We start from the raw sequence: 19,573 nt of genomic DNA on the forward strand, positions 1-19,573 counted from the left end.
TAAGATGCATGAATTATGGACTGTTAACAGTCACAGTCTTTTGAATAGTAGTTAGGCCACGTAATCAAGGCAGCACATACTGAAAAGCAATGTGATGAAGATTGTCATCCTCCTGCAGAAGAGGAAGGAGATGTCCTCCTTACTGTATTTGTGCTGAATCCTGTCTCAAGCCAGCAGCTGTTGAAGGAAGGGGAGGACAGAGAAAATTGGACTCCAAACTAAAGGAAGATTAAATCTTAAAGCTCTTCATGGCAATCAGTACTGGCATTTACCAGCCTAAATGAAGTCCGATGAGCTTGGGAAATACGGCAAGAGCTTATTACCCTGCAAAATAATGAATCAGAAGCTGCAGAGAAACATTTTGGGTTCCAGTCAAGATGGAAAATGAAAAACTGGAGACAAAAAGTGCTGTTTTTTTTTTTACTGTGCATGTACCAAAATAAAATCGGTACTTTCCCATAGCAGTTTTCATGCACTTCTGCTTGGATAAAGCCTGGCTGTGGAGAAGCTGCCCATGATCTCAGTTATCTGCACACAGTTGCAACATACATACCTGGCTTGTTGCAGATCAACAAGCATACATACAGAAGTACCTGGTTTGTTGCAGATCTGTGACTTTGTGTTAGCACAGTGCAACCCTTTACATGTGTTAAAATACTCCTGGTGTGGGACTAACAGTCAAGTTTGAGGTGATGACTTCAATGCTTCCATGCGAGGAGCAGCACGTTGTGAAGTCAGTGACGGCAACAGCCTATAAAAGAAACTCATAACAGTGCAAGTATTTTCACTGTGAAATATTGAAGTCTGTTGTTGCAATTGGTGGTGAAAGCACGAGCTGTTGGTGTTGTAAGGTGAGGTAAAGAAAGCAGTTTGGAGAATCGGGAAGGTTGGAAGAGACTGCTATGGTCATCCAGTCCAACCATCAGCCCAGGCTCACTAACCATGTCCCTCAGCTCTGGATGGTCAGATGCTGGGTAAGATGCAGTGACTGGGAGAACAGTGACGGTAGGAGCAATGTGACAGTGCAGGGATTGAGTAAAAGCAGCTGTTATCTGCAGAGAGCAGACTGCACCAGGGTCAGCAGCATCAGTAAAGGGCAAGCGGAGCTTCTCAGGGGCACATCAGTACCCGTGCATGCTGTATTCTCTCTTTTGGTCTCCTGCATTGCAAGGAGAGCCGGGACTTCTGTAATTCTGTGACTTGCAGGCGGGCACATGACAGTGCTGCAGGGTGGGAGAATGTGTTTGGTAAGCAGTTCTGGTAGCCATTTCTCAGCCTTCCAGTTTTGGATATAGCTTGCCCAGACAGAAACTGCAGGCTGAAATGAACTGACTTCTTGTTTCTAGTGTATGCAGACCATCTGTCTCAATTTTTAGGTAGTTGGTTTAACATTTTTTTTTAATTATTATTATTTTATTCTGATCTTTGGACTCAGGCCACTTCCTGGGGTTTTGGATTACATGTAATAACATTCAACATGATGCTGATGCCCTCTGTGTTGTCCTTTTTGTTGCTGACACATCACAAGCTACCTGAATTGCAAATCTAATGAAAAGAATTACTTGTTACCTCTCTCCGTGCATACCTTTATTGACCAGTTTAATTATTCCTGATTAAGTGTATTATTTCTCATTCCTAAGGCAATAAATAAGAGAATCACACAGTGTAAATAAACATAATGACTATGTCTTTCCTTTTAGTGGTAGAATTATTAGTTGTCCATGCGATAAAAGAGAATGTTAGCCTTAAAGGAGGAGGGAAAAAAGACATGAATACAATTTGTCCTATTTCTGAGAAAACTCTTCCCACATTCCCTTGTGGGATGCTTTGGCCCAGAAAAGACAAGCTAGTGTTTAAAGCAATGGACTAAAACTTAAAACCAGATAAAAAATCCTATAATTTACATTCTAATGAGCTCATGTGTCAGCATTTTTTCCACTAGCATCCCTCTGGCCACTAGAATGGGTGGTGCTTCTTCCCTTTAGGGTATGATAAGGCATAACTGACAGTGAAACTATCTGTAACTTCTGGTTATACTTAAGGTTGCTGTAGATTTCCTCTTGCTGCTTGGAGTGCCTGTGAGTGAATGTGAGAAGTGCTGTGGTTTGTTGGCGAGGTGCAGAGGAGTGCTCTTTCCTTCCAGAGGAAAAAGAACTTGGAGTGCTTTGGATATTGGTGCCTAAATGAAAGAAAAATGTTTGTGTATTGAAGGGGAGAAGAAGACCAAGGGAGCTCCCCTTGTGGCTTGGCATTTTTCTTTGCAGTTTGGTTAGATTTAGTTCACTGTTGTCTCAGTTCCTGAGTATGTTGTTTGGCTGTAACCGACTCATCAGCTCTTCTGTAAGTCTTATTTCCCATGCATCAGCTGTTCTTGCTGCTTTGCTCAGAGCTTTTGTCAGTTGTGGCAGATCACCAGGCAGGAGCAGAGGGGATTTGATAGAAGCGCAGAGAGCCAGCCTGAATGCAATATGGCTCTTTCCTGCTCTTGGCCGTTAGCTGACATCTTCCGTATATATCACAGCAGCCATTGTGGGCAGCCTTAAAAATAGCCCTTTTCTTTATTGGTAAGCAGAACATGGGGACCCCAAGCGAGCTGCATTTCTGTTTGTAAATCTGTCAGCACAGTTAATGCTTTGTGTAAATGTCTGCACAAAAACTAGTGGATTCAGGTTAGGTTTCTCATAGCAGCCAAAATACTTTCTGTATCGGGCTCTGTTTTCACTTCTCAAAATTGGTCTTTTTATTTCCTGTTACTTTTCTGACCCATTAGCTTCTCCTTACAGATTAATTAATGACTCTATATATCTGTACTCAGCGCTGCTGAGGCCACACCAGAACTGAACTGTGTTCAGTTGTGGGCCCCTCACTGCAAGAAAGTCATCGAGGCCCTGGAGCTTGTGCAGAGAAGGGCAGTGAAGCTGTGGGGTTGAGGAGCACAAGACTTATGGGTAGTGACTGAAGGAGCTGGGGTTGTTCAGTCTGGAGAAGAGGAGGAGGCTTACTGTAAATCCCAGGAGTTTGCTTGTAGGTGATATCCCAGTATGGTCTTAAGATGCTGTGTTAAGGCTGGCAGTGCTCATTGCACATTATTTCTTAGTGAGCATGTTTTGTGGAGGCAGTTTGAAGGTAACAGGTAAGTTTTTGTGTACCTCCGGTCTACGAGTAGTGGTTTGTGGTCTATGCGTAGCTGAGCATTTATTAAGGGGCACATGCTCAGCACTTGTTTAGATCTATTTAGAACACCACAGAGATGCTTCTGCTGCATATGTGGGAACTCAAGCAGCTTCCTTCTCTTGAGACACCTGTTCAGAAGCACTGTAAAATGAATCTGATGGTTTTATTTATCCCCACTCTGCCCACAGCATGAGAATCCACAGCTTTGGCTTCCCCTGCACGTAGTCAGCTTTTGCATGTAGTATATTTCTGTGGCACTGCTTAGTGGTGTGGCAACTTGTTGTTGTGTGGTGTTGCCTTTGGGATTAAACTTCTCCATAACGGTGCTGAGGGCTGCCGGAAGGTGTAGGAGCATTGTATTGTGGTGCACAGCAGGCTGGGCTACAGAGTATGGTGTTAGTTGGTTTCTACTCCCAACTCTGTGCTAGGCTCATAATTTCAATCTCAATACTAATCAAGAACTCTTTCTGTTTAATAGCAGTCTCAAGGCTTCCTTGCTCTAGTGGGAAGCTGGATGTATCAACCCCAAGCACAGCCTTTGGTGCTGCTGGACTGGCTCTTGTGTTCCAACCAGTTGAGATCTCTGTTTTGCTGATATTGTAGCGGTTAAGAAAATAACTTTAAGATGCATTATTCTTAAAATAATGGGTAGGAATTTCATATTAATGTATCAGTCATGAAAGTGCTTCAGTTTCTTCACATGCATTTGCTGCAGTGTGATGCTCGGTTCTAAATAAAAGTAAAAGCCTTAGTCTTTTAGTGTGAAGGAGGAGGTGATTGTTCAGCTGTAGCCAGCAGTCATTTGAAGGTTCTTGCCCCTTTCTGTGAAACACTCAGTTCAGATCTTACACGGGGGTGGGGGATTGGACTGCTTGGAATTTGCTGTCCTAATTAGTTCGTGTATTTCTTACGGTGATGAGAAATAAAAACCTGTTCCATGTGTGAGCCATCGCTATCTGTCACAGCTGTCATTGTAGGTGGAGATCTTGGGTAGCTGCTGGATGTGGAGTTGAGCAAAGACAGGCATAGAGGAGCAGAGGTGTTAAATACTTGGCTTAGATGTTTCCAGTGTGGTGCACTTAGAGCGGGGTTTCAAGCTGCAGAATCAGCAGTGAGAAAGATGTGAATCTACTGGTGCCTGGCAACTGGCTCTTTACACGTTGCCAAGTTAATTGTTATATATACATAGATACATCTGTTCAGAGATTTTCTTCACTGTTTACTCCTGAGATTAAGGAAGAAAGCCCTCAGTATTTGATAAGAGAGAATTCACCAGTGATGTTTGATCTCAGTAGTCAGGTAGGGATTATGGGATGATCAGAATCTGTTTTTGATCTTTACTTCTGGTGGAAAGTGCTGTTAAATAAATGATCACACATGCACCTAGATTTTGTCCTGATTTCCTTTTAGAAATATTAGGAGTATAGCTAGAAAACGTTGGCCTTATGAACTTGTTTATACAGATGTCTTACACATGGCTTGCACAGATAAGGAGTTCTTGAATCGTGCAGGTATTTGCAAAGGCAAAGGGCTGAAAGTAACTCACTGTTTGTGTAATCCAGTCTGTGGCATTCCAAAGGAGTTCAGTGGAATTTGGAGAAGTGCAAGAGAAATGTCCATCCATCTACCACTGCACTAAGCTACAGAAAGCTTTCTGGGACTGCAGGAGGCTTTAACACCTGTAGTAAGAGTCCAAAAGTGAAGCCAGTGGCAGGGAGAGCATCACCAGTGCTTTGCTATTGCAATAGCAGGGAGTTTCTCAAGCAGAGCTCCCAGCTCCATGTAGGAAGCAAAGGTCAGGAGGTCTGATGGCACTCATCCTTTTCCCCCTCTTCACCCCATACAAGAGAAGGAGAAATTCCTGCTGAAGGAAAAGCAGTTGATCAGTTTCACATGGGTAAGTTAGTAGGACACAATGAAGGGTTGTCTTCTGCTGTTCTCATTACTGCAGTAAAGCTTAGCCATAGGGGCAGGAAGGAATTTCTGGACCATGAAGAGAACTGGTGCAAAACCGATTTCTGAAAATCGTCTCTTTGAATAAAACGATTTTGGAGGATAAGGTGGTGGTTGGTCAATAGCATTGCAGCATAAGAGGATCAGCTGAATTACTGCTTGTGGTGGTATTTAGGTGTTTTCCTTTAACTGTAGTGACTGTGAATGTGCTGCTTGTTTGCTAGCACTGAGTCCTGTGGCAGGAGGCTTGGTGATAGGTTTCCCGTGGGAGGGGGGAGGTCCTAACAGGATGTGTACTTTGCTCAGGACTTTGGCACAGTTGGTGTGTGAAGGGGAATAGAGCCTTTCTTGTGGTTTGGACGTTCACCAGTTTACTGATTAGCACTGAGGAGAGCAGGCATGTAAGTAGGGAGCTGAAAATAAGCAGGGTTCGATCGTCTGGGGCTTTGCCTGTCTTTGTTTGTGGGTACAAAAGTAGGGAATTAGTGGGAGTGCTGAAACAAGTTCTTCCTGTCCTGCCTGATCCTTTCTGAGGATATCTGCCTCCTCCCTGTGCCTGCCAGCCACCTGCAGGCTCCCAGCATGGAGAAAGGGGGGTTTCTGATCAAGGCTGTAGTGAATCAAAGTCAGAATGACAGCATGAAACCGGTGACCTGAGTCTGGGCTAAGCTGGGTCACCTCTGCGCCATTTCTCATTTGCTGTAACAGAGTGAAGAGTTCCACTAAAGCCTATTTAAAAAGTTGTCGGCGTGTCACTTTCTTGAAACATGCAGAGCTTGCCATGCTTGCATTTCCTGTGTATTCCTCTCTTATCTTGGAGGTTCATTGGGGAGCTGGGTAGGAGGAAACTGAAGCAAATGCTGATGTTGCTTAAAAACCGAAATTTGAGTGCTTTGATCTTCTAAAAAGAATAATGTATTTCCTGCTTTTCCTTTTAGGATGTGTTTTATTGCAATATTGATTATCTTCATGCAAAAAAAAACCAAACCTAAACAACAAAAAAGCAGCAAAGTTTTTCAGGTTCTACTGAAGGCTGCCTTAATTTGTCTCTCGAGCTGAAAATAAAAAAAGCTTCTTTGTATTGCTTTGTGCAGACTAACAAACCCTTTTGTCTTGCGAATTTCTTGCTAATATGAACTGAGTTTTGTATTATGTGTATCTCCCTTTCAGTTATCCTGCCCTTATACCTTGATTTTTGAATCTTCCCTTTAGATCATGGCTTGCATGACGTTTTCTTTCTTTTCCTTTCTTTTTGCTGTTTGCAAAGACTCTTGGGAGGATTTGACAGATGTGGTGGAGCAATTGCGTGATGATACTGAAGGTGCGTGCCACACCAACATCTTTCAGCTATTATTTCCACTTACCATTGGCTTTTGATTTATGATTTTGAACCTGGGTGCAAAATGCAGTTTTCCTTTCCCGTGCTCATAGCTGTGGCTTTCTGATCGTGCTTGTGTGGTTGCACCAGGTTCACGGCAGAACATGCTATGTATGCTGGTTGTTGGGTTCCTACTGTTAGCGTGCTAAAGAAAATGTCTTTGATCACTCGCATTTATGTGTTGCTCTTTCAGTTGTATTAATTTACATTCAAAATGGGCGTTGTGGAGGATTTTCCACTGAATTTTCATACAATCATACAATTATCCAGGTTGGAAAAGACCTTGAAGATAATCAAGTCCAACCGCAGCCTAACCAGAACCCTAACTCTAAAAACCCTACACTAAATCATATCCCTGAGTACCACATCCAAACGGCTCTTAAACACAACCAGTCCCTTCGTGGGTTCTGTGTTGGTTTCTAGATTCTTACTGATCTCTTTTTGAAAATATGGACGTACTCTGACAATGTTGCTTATTAAAAAGAAAGCAAACAAAAAACAACAACACAATGCAACCAACCAAAAACTTGCTTCCAATTTTGGACCTTCTAGTGGAGGTAGAGAAAGTGAACAGAGAGACTAGTTTTCTCATATAATGTGGGTTCTTGGACCGTTGTTTTCCTGTTCCTGATATGAATACAACTTACAATGTACAGCAGTATTTAGAAACTAAATTTTAATCAAGATCTCGGAAATCACCCTGAAGTTTCTGAAATACTTCAGAAACGTCAAAGTGAGACCTTGTAGAAATGACTAAACGTGGCTGTACATGGTTGGGCTGGAAGTGTTTGCAGCAAGTGTTTGCCCAGCACCTCCAGCTTTCTTCTTGTTGTGTCTAAAGAAGAAAAGGATTTGAGGTTTTGTTTTTTTCCCTGTACAGGCTTTCTGTACTTGTGGAGTGAGGTGGTGGTGAAATGTATTTCAAAGATACATTCAAAATGTCTGTCTTTTGTCTGTCTTCCCTCATACCTGCTTGCTATAATTATCACCCTGTTCTGCTTTTCTGGAAGCCTTAGATGCCTACTGTGTGACCTCCCTGGTAATGGAGTGTGCTTTCCTCCCCAAAGCAAACACAAGGAGTCAAAGAATCATTGAGGTTGGAAAAGACCACTAAGATCATCTAGTTCAGCCATCACATGAGAGCATAGCAGAAGATGGTTTCAATCCATCAGGGTCTGAATTATGAAGAGCATAATAGCAAGAACAAACGAGGTGACTGTTTAAACTCAGTAACTACTGCTTCTCACAGGAAATGAGATGTCATCTTTGTGTTAGTACAACTGCTTTCCAGTTCATCCCATCCTTCAGAGTAGACAGGTTGAATTCTGAATACAGAATAATAATTTTTTAAAAAAAAGTATAGTATAACATTTTTGGCTTGAAATACATATCCTTCTGCTTTTCCATTGTGAATATTCATTGGTTTTTAATTGCTGCTTACTTCTAAGGGGGGTTGTTTATGAAAAACAGAAGGTATATCACCTCTTCCTCACAATGGTAGTCTGATGCACATTGCTTTGAAGGCAGGTGAGGACTTGGAATATAAGGAAGTGCCAGGTACATTTCAACTGGCGTAAGAGAACCTGTGAAAATACGTGTGGTTGTTAAGCTCCTGTTTGCTTTTGCAGCACTGGATAGTTTCAGTTTGCTTCCACTTGTTTGTCCCTCGTGACTGAAGGACTGCGGATCAGGTAAGAAAGCAAATAGCTCAGGTTGCAGGTGCTCCTCTCTCCCCCCACTCACCACTGTGTGACGTTCAGCTGGACACGGTGGTTGTTAATACCTGGCTGAGAGAGAGGAACATGCATCTTGGTTACCTTGGCCAAAAGCTAGTCTGTTAGCACAGCCTTCTGATGGCAGCTCTGATTCGGGTACTGTGCCCTGGTGTGCAGGAATTGTAGGGAGACTGGGACCTGGGGCTGCCAAGAGAAGATCTAAAGGAACTATTCCAGGCAAAATGCATGCTGTGCTGCTGCTTCTTGACTCCCTGTCAATAACAGGCACAGAGACAGCTTCGGTTTTTCCCAGGGAACTTTCTCACCTCCTGCGCTGTGAAGTGTGGCAGAACAGAGGCTGGGAACAAGGCAGTTCAGGTCCTTAATTTATCTGGGGATTTGCTTTAGGCATTTATTAGAAATTATACACATGTTCATGATTTCAGAGTCTGAGCAACTAGAACTAATGTCTTTCCTAATGCGAATTTGCTGAACTGAAACTCAGTGCGCTGTGGGTAGCTGGCTGGTTTGCATAGAAAGCCAGTGCTTCATCACTGATGTGTCTCAGTTAATCTGAATACAGTGTGTGCTGTTTGCAAGGTATTGTTTCTCTGCCATACAACACAGAGTTCAGATTTGGATTCTTGATTTAAAATGGATTTGCTATATGGAGAATCTTGATGAAATACTACTCAATAGGCATACTTAGAACAGCTTTAAAGGGCTTTTTCCTGACTCTTTCAGTTCCTCAGTACATGAAAAGGGTAGATGTTGCACTGAGTGGTATGGTGTAGTGGTATGGTGATGTGTTGGCAGTTGGATTAGATCAGGTCTGTCCACCCATGAGTCACAACAAGCACATACAGCTGTGCTTTCTGGTTTGATAAAGGAGTTTGAGAATAGATTTCAAGACTGCCAAAAAAATCATCAATTTATGTTTGTGACACCATTTTCAGTTGATATAAATACATTACCTGCAAATTTTCAAATGGAATGTATAGAGTTGCAGTCAGGTATTCAACTCAAAAATCTTCTAGAGTTCCATAATCCCTATCTTAGCAGAGAGAAGGACACCTTGCTTCAGAGGTGGATGTTGGAGGTAAAGCAACAGAGGTCGAACCTTCCCACCAATGTTCCCGTATGTGTCATTGCTGTATGACAGATGGCAGCAGTGGGCAGTCTGACAGAATGGCATCTGACCTGGAAGTGCGAATGGAGCAAAGAGGTGGCCTTGAATTCCTGGAAACAGTGGCACCCATTGACATTCATTGCTGCTTGCTGAATGTTGATGGTGTGTTGCAGCAGTGCCACTGGGTCACCTCTGCTGGATCTGTTTTGTATGAGGGCCACATTCTCATCACTGGTGAAAATGCACAGCCAATGCTAGTGACTGTGTGGAAAAGTAAGGTTTTGTAGATGAGGATTTGCTCTATCTAGTAGTATTATTTTGCTTTTTGTAGCTGTTGTGGTTTCCAAGGAAATAAATAGGAGGCATTAACTTCAGAGCAACTTACGTGTATGTTGCCCAAGACAATTCCTCTTCCCTCCATGCAGCCCAGGCAAACTGGAAGGTTTGACACCCATGGATTAGATGATCTTAGTGGTCTTTCCAACCTTAATGATTCCATGTTTTTTACAAGGTTCCCTTGATTCTTAGATGATTTGAAAGGTTGTTCCTGGAAGATTCTCAGGAACATGTACTTTTCATGCTGTTTGCATGTGAAGGGCGATGAGGCTTGTGAAGGACTTGGAGAATATGCTGTGTGAGGAGAGGCTGAGGGAACTAGATCTGTTTAGCCTGGGGAAAAGGAGGCTGAAAGGAGACCTTATCGCTCTCTTCCAGTATCTGAAAAGTGCTTACAGTTAGAGCAGTGTTGGTCTCTTCTCGCTGGTGAGAGGTGACAGGACGAGGGTAAATGGCCTCAAGTTGCACCAGGGTAAGTTTAGGTTGGATATCAGGAAAAACTTCTTTACCAAAAGGGTAGTTAAGCACTGGAATAGGCTCCACAGGGAGGTGGTTGAGTCACCATCCCTGGATGTGCTTAGAAACCATTTGGATGTGGTGCTCAGGGATGTGATTTAGCGGAGGGTTGTTAGTTAGGGTAGTATGATTAAGTTGGGGTTGGACTCAGTGATCTTAATAACTTTTTCAACCTGAGTGATTCCATGATTCTATGAATGGCTGTGGCACAGTTTTACATCTTCAGCAACCTGTGAATTAGTATTTTAGGGAAGCAACAGGATCAGTCCATTATTTAACACTTGTCATTTTAGTGGAATGCAAGCCCAGTGTTACCATGACCACCATGTTTGGTCATGTTCAAGGTTGCTGGTTAGCAAAGATGTCCATCATCTACAAGCTGCAGTTTTTCAACAGCAATATTGTTTCAAATTTAAGATTACTTGAACTGTAATCCAAAGCACATTGAAAGACAAAGCATAAGGGCCAAGGTTTTAGTCTTAATGTTTACAGCGTGGCATTTATGATAGAACACCAGCTGAGCTTTTTGCAGTTCAACACAGAAAGTTGGGGGAGATGCTGGCATAAGCTGTGAATCTCAATGGGATGTCGGTTGCGTTTGATGTCTGTCAAAGAAGTGGACAGCTGAGTTATCCTGGACAGTCTTAACTGTAGGAAGGTCATCTTTACTTGCTTATTCTGCGTTTTCAGACACAGCGTTGATACTGTGCACATTGTAGCACATGTATCAAGGACATGCATTATTTAGGATTTTGTATCTTGAGTATGTCTTTGAGATATTATCGTAGTTAATCATAGCATTGATTGGGTTGGAAGGGACCTTAGAGATCACCTCTTTCCAGCCCTGTGCTGTGGGCAGGTTTGCAGCTGCATTCACAGAGTGCCATCATTCACAATGTACTGATGAAGAAGTGGTCTCTTATTTTGTTAATGTGATTAAAACATATTTCAGTGAAATGATATTTTAATTCTTCAGACCATGACAGCACACTTTAGTTTTAACTGCTTTTCCTTTTTTAACCAAGTGCTTTCATTCTCTTGTGTTCATTAGCTTTTGTCCTTTAAGAGTGTTGAAATTATCTGATTGTCTTGAATATATGCACATCATTTTTTCTTTCTCTTTTTAAACAAGTGTTGCATTGACCCCAGTTGATTCTTGGCAGTCACAGACCTTTGACCTGCAGATAGCTATACATCTTGCCTCAAAATACATAGGGTATCTTTTAACCTTACTGTAAGTCTGCAGGAGGCAGCAGCTCTCAATACTGGAGGGAAGGTATATAGTTTCCTATTAGCATATATAATGGAGCAGCATCCTAATTCTGATCAGTCTTGAAATATATCCATGTACCAGAGCTACAAAGACAATTTTACTTAGGCTGTGGTTATAGCCTATCTTGTGCAGTTTCTTTAATTTTGTGTTTATGATTGATTTGCCACTTAAGCAGAATCCCTTTGGACACCTGCCTTGCTATTGGTGAGATCGATGAATTGCTCACACAGCGAATTGCTGCAGCTGGGTTGTTATTACAGGGAGAAAAGCATTGCTAAGAAAAGACAAAGGTCTCTCCGTCTTTCTGTATCTTGCCATTCCCCCAATAGGGAATAAGAATTAGGAGCTATTATTGATGAGATTAAAGTTGTAGTCACAGTTAACTGTTAGCTGTGTTAAGGTGACATAGATGCAGCCATTTTTGTGTGCTCTCATCGCATTACTAAGAGTGGTACGCACAGTGTGCCCATGTGTAGGAACTGTTCCTTAAAACCTGGCAAGGCAAACAATCACGTTCACTCTAGATTTCAAAATGTATTTAAATAATAGACTTCTTGTTTTCTTTTACCTCAGCACCATGTTCCTTTGTGGGCACGTAGGAAAACTGCCTCAGATAAGAGATTTTTTTTGCTGGTGTATCTGTCTTGGTTGGAAGCACAGGCATGCTGTAGATGGAGTAAAACTGTAAGAAGTACAGGAGGAGGGAGCTGGCTGGTTTTAAGTAGATGAGCTTGTTCTAAATGGATTTTGAGTCATGGTACCAACACAAAGCATAATTTTCTGCCTGTGATAGGATCAAATGCTGGAGTGATGCTCCTGCTTTTAGAAGGCAGCCATTATGGATGCACATAGGAACAACTGAACTTGTCTGATACTTCTCTGTTCAGAGGCTTCTCTGTTTAGAGACACTCTTCCATGTCAGCAGGCATGACCTGGAGCAAGATTAGAGTTGTGACTGTTGATCAACAGCAATTCCAGTTGGCATTGCTCAGCACTGTCAGTACATTTCCTGTTCTTCATGTCTTCCCTCCTTGGGCTCCTCTGTGCAGGACCTGCCAGGATGGTTCCAGTGAAATTTGGAGGAGACTTGGAGTACTGCTTCATCCAGGAGAAGCAAGGTGGGAGGACTGGCCTTGTCCTAACCTGCTTCTGCAGAGATGGAGCAAAGGCAGCCATGGTATCAAGTCTGAATGCTGGCAGCTACCGCAACCAGTCAGTCTCCCTGAACTGGATTTTTTTCAGTCCTTAACATTAATGGTCGGGATATATGAGAGTTGCTAAAGTGATGCCACAGAGGATTTCCTCCAGCTGTCAGCATCATGGGTAAAAACAACCCATCCACTGGTGGACAGACCATCAAAAACAGTGCAGCTAAAATCAGCCATCACCACCTTGGGTGCCAGTTAGTTTAGGCCCATGGGCATGGGAACATGGAATGCTTCAGAGGCAGATTTTGCTTGTTTCCAGGTTTTGTTTGTTACCAGATTTCGTAAATGCTGTATTTTGATCTCCTTTCTTATTTTTTGCTTGTGTCTCCACTTGAGTAGTTCCTTTTCTTCTGCTAACCCTGAAATACCTTTCATCATCTCCTTTTTTTCTGGCATAGGATGTCTCAGGCAATAGCAGCTATTTTTGTTGCTTGTTTTGGATATAGTTTTAGGTTACTAAACTTAAGTATTGCGTATATCAGCTTTGGGTTACTGGGCCTGTTTCAACCTGCAGGATGTGACCAAAACTGAAAGCAGGTCGATGTGATTTCTAATAGCTGAGCAACCCTATGAGGGTTTGCTCCTTGCATTGTCTTTGGCTGGTGGTGGTGACCAGGTGCCTCACTGTGGTGGAAGTACATTGGAGATAGCAAAGAGGCTTTGTTCACCCGTGCCTGAGCAACTGGAGTCATCAGTATCAGCAAAGTGGTGTGATGGCTTTCATCAGGACAGGTCCTATGGGAGATTGCTGTATGGGTACAAGATTGCAGGTGGAACAGATGCAAACAGAAAACATGCAGCTCATGTGGCACTGTATTTTAATAGGAGGGATTCGTCTCTTAATGTTTGCCTCTAGGCCTAAAGCTTAAGCAGGCTTTGTAGATGTAGAACAGTTTCTCTCTGGTTACAGGATTAGTGCTCTTGTGAGATTGTTTCATCTGGTGCAGTAAGTGAATTGAAGGTGTCTGGGAAGTGAGGCACACAGGCTGGGTGTAAGCATCAGTGCACGGTACTGTACCAGAGACAGATCAGGGAGCAGGAGGCCTGAATGTAGGGTGTACGTTGGGAAGTGAGTGCTAGTTTCTTACAGTGAAAAGCAGCAGGTGAATATAATTGTCTGAGTTTTTATAAAATGCTAGAGGGTGAATATAGTCTTGAGGAAGGTCTGTTTGTGGTTGACGTGAAAGCAAGCTGTCAGAGGAGCCGTGCTTCTTATTATTGATATTAAGATACTTAAGCACTTTTGATACAATGAAGAGAGAGATGGGAATTGGCTCTGTTATATCAAAGCTTAAATAAGTCACGAAAGATGAAACACTGGGAAAAGAGGATAATGGATGCATGAAGTGTGAGAGGATTCATGCTTGTCTTTAGACTGAAGAACAGTTCACAGCTGCAAAATTCTTATAGAGTTGTGGTTGTTGGATATAGCAATGAGCTGGGGGAAGTGACAGCTGTAACATTCAGGAGTACATTGTCAACATGTAAAGCACAGTATTAATGTCAGCCTTTAAACTATTCTTTGTTGAAAAATGAAGGATTTTTTAGTTAATTCAAGGGTTTCTCAATTCTTAAACTATCACCTAGTCCTATGTCAGTGTCACTTTCATCATAAAGCATTAGTTTATATTGGTTCTTCTTGGGAAAAGACTGAAGAGAGCACCTCTTGTCAAACTATCACTGCCACTAAAAATGTCTTCAGTGCTGAGAGATAAAAAGAGAGATGTGATATCTTCTTGTACCCTTTTGTTACTCAACTGTGCTTTTTCTTCTGTTTTGTGTAGATCCTAATTATCTCATGGCTAATGAACGCATGAACCTGATGAACATGGCAAAACTGAGTATCAAGGGGCTGATCGAATCAGCGCTTAATCTGGGCAGGACGCTGGACTCTGACTATGCACCTCTTCAGCAGTTCTTCGTTGTGATGGAACATTGCCTTAAACATGGCTTGAAAGGTAAAATTACTTGGAGAGCAGCCCTCCTGGCCTACTTGTCACAGCACAGGAGCAGGAGAGCAATCTAGTTTTAAAACTCTGGCTTGGTATTCAGCAGAGGCTGAGCAGGGTGTCTGTGATCACAGGCGACTTGACAGGGCACAGAAAAAGGAGAAAAGAAGGGTGTAATGCTGCAGGTGAAAAGCTCTATTGTGCAGTTGCTTGTCACTTTTAAAGCAACTTCTCAGATGTGACTTGAATTTAACTAAGTCATCAGGGCTAAAGCTGCCTCCTCAGCAAACTCATGACTCCATTTTTTTTATGTGCTTCCTCAGAGAGGCAACACTGTGTACATACTTCCTGTGGTGCTTTTTAAAAAAGCTTCATTCAGCATTACACCTGGGCAAAGTGATTCCTGTGCTGGTTAATGTAATGGTGCAAGGAAGAGGTGTTCATACTGTTCATCTTTGGTTGTTAATCTGTCTGCTGATGTCACTACTGCTGGTTTTAAGTTAGCCGAGTTCTCAGTTTTCTTACTTCTGCAAATAAGTTTTCAGTTTTAAAATATAGGAGTCTCTAGAAACTTTTATGCATCCTTTCCTCCTTCAGTAAAGTCCCTGGAAACTACAGAGGAGTTAAATTCCAAGTGTTGTGGTTCTTTTCCTTGAAATCTGGTGGTGAAGGAAAATTACTGTGCACATGTAGGGTATGATGCAGGAACAGTGACAGCATCCATAGGAGAAACCATTGCCTCTAACTGTGAGTCTGGGTTGCTGGATATAACTGGATGTTGTCTTGCAATATTTAAGTTGTATAAAACTATTTTTGGCATCTCCATCAAGCCCTCATTGCTTTATTTTAATGGTATCAGTAATTGCTACTTTGGGCATGAGAAGTAATCTTTTGTACTTGCTCTGTAGCAGTCCCAGTAGGCTCTTTCTGTCAACTGTTCTGATCATGTTTGATAATATAGATAATCAACACAGGCTTAATGGGCTAATTTTAAATATTTTCTTTCTTTTTCTTAGCCAAAAAGACTTTTCTTGGGCAAAATAAGTCATTCTGGGGACCTTTAGAACTAGTAGAAAAACTTGTTCCTGAAGCTGCAGAGATTACAGCAAGTGTTAAGGATCTCCCAGGCCTGAAGTAAGTACAGTGTTTTACTGCGCAAGTACTTAATACATTACTTTCTGTTGTAAGAATGATCCTGAAGAAGAGAAGGGAGGACAGACCCGGTCTTCAGGAATCCATCTGCCACTTGCTGTTTATACAAATGGTTCATTACTCCTTTTTTTTTTTTCCTTTTTCCCCCTTAGTTAAGGAACAGCAGAAGGAAAGGAAGAATATATTCTTTCTGTATTAAAAGGTGATATAGATAATGGCACATATGCTGCTAGCACTAAGTGAATGACAGTGTGTCTTGGTAAAGGCTCATTCCATTCCTAACTCACCTTCTGAAGCTAGGCTGAAGAGAAAGGGTATTGGAAGGAAGGTGATTGCAGGTTAGATGCTTTTGAGTCTGACAGACATTGTTTTTCTTTTAAAGTATATTTAAATAAACATGTTGAGTATGTTTAAAAGAGAAGCTCACAGAGCTGGTGAAGATACTCAGACACATTCAGATTTACTTAGTGCATTGCTGAAAAATTATTAGTGTGATGGCTTTCAGCCTAGCAAATAGAAGAAAGGTTTGGGGATGCTCTTGTATGACTTACAGGACTGAACATCAAATCTTTGCCCAAAAAAGTGGTGAATATGTTTGATAACAGCTTATTTCAGTTTATTGTTTAGCAATGTACTTACGGAAAAGTGCTTTTTCTGGTGGACTACATAGGAGTCAGCCTGGAACAGCTTACAGGGCCATCATGGAGCACTGGGAGAATCATGTCACAGCTCCTGGCACCTTTTCTTGTTGTAAAAGAAAACCGTAGTGTGACAAAATAAAAGACAGATAATAGTTCTCTAAAATGCAGTTTTATATACACACTAAACCAAAAAAAATAAAAATAAAAAATGCCATGTGCTAATTGAGATCAAGACCATAAAAGGGAATGATGAAGATAATTTCCATGTGTAATTGCTACTTATACCATTTAAGACTAGAAAATGAGATGCTTTACATGCTGTTTGCCGTAAGACAACTGACTAATGGAGATGGAAAAGAAATTTCTTTCTATTTGGAGCTCTGCTCAGCACAGGGGATTTATACCTTCCTTTGGAGCATCTGCTACTGGCTCCAAGCCACTGTGTCAGGGTGGATGAGCCAGAACAGTGATGCATCATATCAGTTCTCGCTATTTTAAAGCTCTGTGTCTAAGATGGTCTATGGAAGCAGAGGAGGGGAACGACTGAGGCCGTATCCTGTTGGATCCCATGAATGTGTTAATGATCAAAATACTTGAAGAGCAATGAATCTATGCTTTCAGTTGTCTTTACAGATTCTTAGTAGGCTTAACACACTTGAAGGAGTGATGTTTGGACATCAGCTCTGAGCTGAAGTATACGCATATTCTGCTGACTTGTAAAAACTGAATTTGAGTTAAAAGGTGATTTATTGAAGCAGCTCATGTCTGTGTAGTAGTATCCTACTAGCTTGGGTAAAGCCAGGAAAGTATTCTTAGTGTGGTAACAAATATATAATTAGTCATGAGAGAAGGAACAGTTGCTTAGGTAATTACTTGTTAAATGCTCTCTGAAGGTCTGTTCAGAAAGCAAACCATTCTAAGATTATATGATAATCCGGTTTGTAACTATTTATACTTAAGTAGGCTGTAACTATTTATACATATCTTCTGTTATATCCCTCTTTTCAACATTAGCTGTATTTTAAGATGCAGAAACTTGACACCAAATAGAGTTATTGATGTCATTTGTGAGTGTCTGTTACAGTACATGAGTAATTGCGTTGCTTTTGGCCTTTGTAGGACACCTGTGGGTAGAGGAAGAGCTTGGCTTCGCCTTGCCCTTATGCAGAAGAAACTCTCAGAGTACATGAAAGCCTTGATAAACAGAAAGGATCTTCTCAGGTGAGCCTTGAACTCTCTATCAGGTTGATTAAGGTTCACTTTTGCCCTTGAGATCTTTCGAAGAAATTTTACATCAAAATGGGAAGGATATGTGTACTTCTCTTGAGAGGTGGTAATGTTTGTGAAACATGGTTTCATCTCAGGGAGTAAAAATACTTAATATTCTTTCTTTGTTCAGCAGTAGCAGTGTTTCCACCCTTATTGTCTCAAGTATCTATTAGAATAAACAAATGTTTCATCCAAAGAAGCAGATCAATCTATGTGGAGTAGTTATGAGTCCACAGATTTGAGCTACTATGATTGTGTGAAGTAATAGAACTTGATCAATATGTTGCTGTTTCTTTACTTCAATGTAGGTTTTTATTGACTGTGCAAATCCATAACTGATTTTGCAATTTACTTTCCTCTGGAAAATGTGGCAGCTTGTGTTTGAGAAGTGTTCAACGGAGTAGCAAAAGTATGCTTATTAATAAAACCTTAATATTAAGCACAGCCTTGAATTTTCAGTGATGAACTGCTACTCAGTGTTCATGCTAATTTGCATCACTGCTTAACAGCTTAGAGTCCATATCTCCTACCTAATGAGTCTTTGTGTCACCTAAAGATATACAGTACTGAGAGATGTTTGGTTAGAGCAGCAGTGTGAATTATGTCAGTTACTGTTGCCTGCATTTTCATTAAGCCTGAACTTTGCATTGCATTTTATGAAATCCTAGGGCATGCATGCAAGTTGTCGTTGCTCTAGTTGACTTCTAAAAAATACAATGCTTGTTTTTTCTCATTGTCCCTCCTGTAGTGAATTTTATGAGCCTAACGCACTGATGATGGAAGAAGAAGGTGCCATCATTGCTGGCCTCCTCGTAGGTTTGAATGTAATTGATGCAAACTTCTGCATGAAAGGAGAAGACCTGGATTCACAGGTCAGTGGTGTTCAGTTAATGTTATTTTCCGCTCACTTAAATTATAACAATTCAACTTATTGTTACCTCTGGAGACTCTTTTGCTGGCTTGTTCTCTCTCACAGCATGTTTTTGCTTGAACTGCTTCATATTTTCCTTAATTTTGGCTAGATTAGTAGTATGATGAATCCTTGAAACACAGTATGGATTGATGTTTTAACTGAATGGCCATAAACTTTCACAGCTATGAACAGCATTCAGTCTTATGAAAAGTGTTTAATGTAAAATGCAATTTTTTCTCCTAGGTTGGAGTTATTGATTTCTCAATGTATTTGAAAGATGGAAACAGCACAAAAGGCAGTGAAGGGTAAGTAAGCACATGCACAACTGTCCTGCTCATCTCTTGATGACTTGTTTTCAAGCATCTTGAGTTATCCTGCAAGCCATTAAGTTTTTCACTAAGACACTTCAGGGTTTGTTTGCGTGTTTTTCATAGAGAACAAATTGCTCATCTTTGAAAATGCATAATGTGTAAATAAGACATTGGAAGCAATTGGAGGTAGAATTACTGAGGAATGTCGCCTGGCAATTTAAGATGAAAACATTTTAAAAGTGACTCTTTGAGATGAATTTGCCATTCTCGAAAGCATTTTCAGTAAGCAGCTTAATAACCTTTACTTGTTGTGTATTACAGCATAGGAGTGGGTTCTTAGTACCATAGCATCTTCAGAAATACATTCTGCTGTTAGAGGTGACTGTAACTGTAATAAGAATTTGGAGTACTTGTGTCAGCATACATAAATGTAGCTACGTAACATTTAGAGCAAGAGGGTGAAAAATAAAGCATGGGTATGCTGACACACAGATCATGTATTGGGATTTTCTGTGGCTTTCAAGCACATTTCTTCTTCTCAAGAGGTTCTGCCACTTCACATTCAGATATATTTTGATTATACCTCAATTTCAGATGTTTTAGTTGAAACTACAGATGAAATAAATGCATTTATAGAGCGTTATTTAGTTAAGATC

General features: G+C 41.3%; 1 protein-coding gene across 11 annotated transcripts in view; it reads left to right on the forward strand.

The window, feature by feature from the left end:
* The window catches only part of RUFY3 (RUN and FYVE domain containing 3), a 47,110-nt gene that overhangs the window by 9,798 nt on the left and 17,739 nt on the right, over positions 1–19,573 (forward strand). For 7 of the 11 annotated variants that reach the window (XM_015861483.2, XM_015861484.2, XM_015861486.2 and 4 more), the window contains exons 2-7: positions 6,395–6,448; positions 14,467–14,640; positions 15,648–15,765; positions 17,544–17,645; positions 18,442–18,565; positions 18,850–18,911. In XM_015861483.2, coding sequence (XP_015716969.1) covers positions 6,395–6,448; positions 14,467–14,640; positions 15,648–15,765; positions 17,544–17,645; positions 18,442–18,565; positions 18,850–18,911 — 634 coding nt within the window. Of the gene's footprint in view, positions 1–5,463; positions 5,529–6,394; positions 6,449–14,466; positions 14,641–15,647; positions 15,766–17,543; positions 17,646–18,441; positions 18,566–18,849; positions 18,912–19,573 lie in introns of those variants that run through there. The other 4 variants (XM_015861485.2, XM_015861489.2, XM_015861492.2 and 1 more) reach the window with 2 other exon arrangements.

Source organism: Coturnix japonica, chromosome 4 (assembly GCF_001577835.2).
Source record: "Coturnix japonica isolate 7356 chromosome 4, Coturnix japonica 2.1, whole genome shotgun sequence".
Lineage (NCBI taxonomy): Eukaryota > Metazoa > Chordata > Aves > Galliformes > Phasianidae > Coturnix > Coturnix japonica.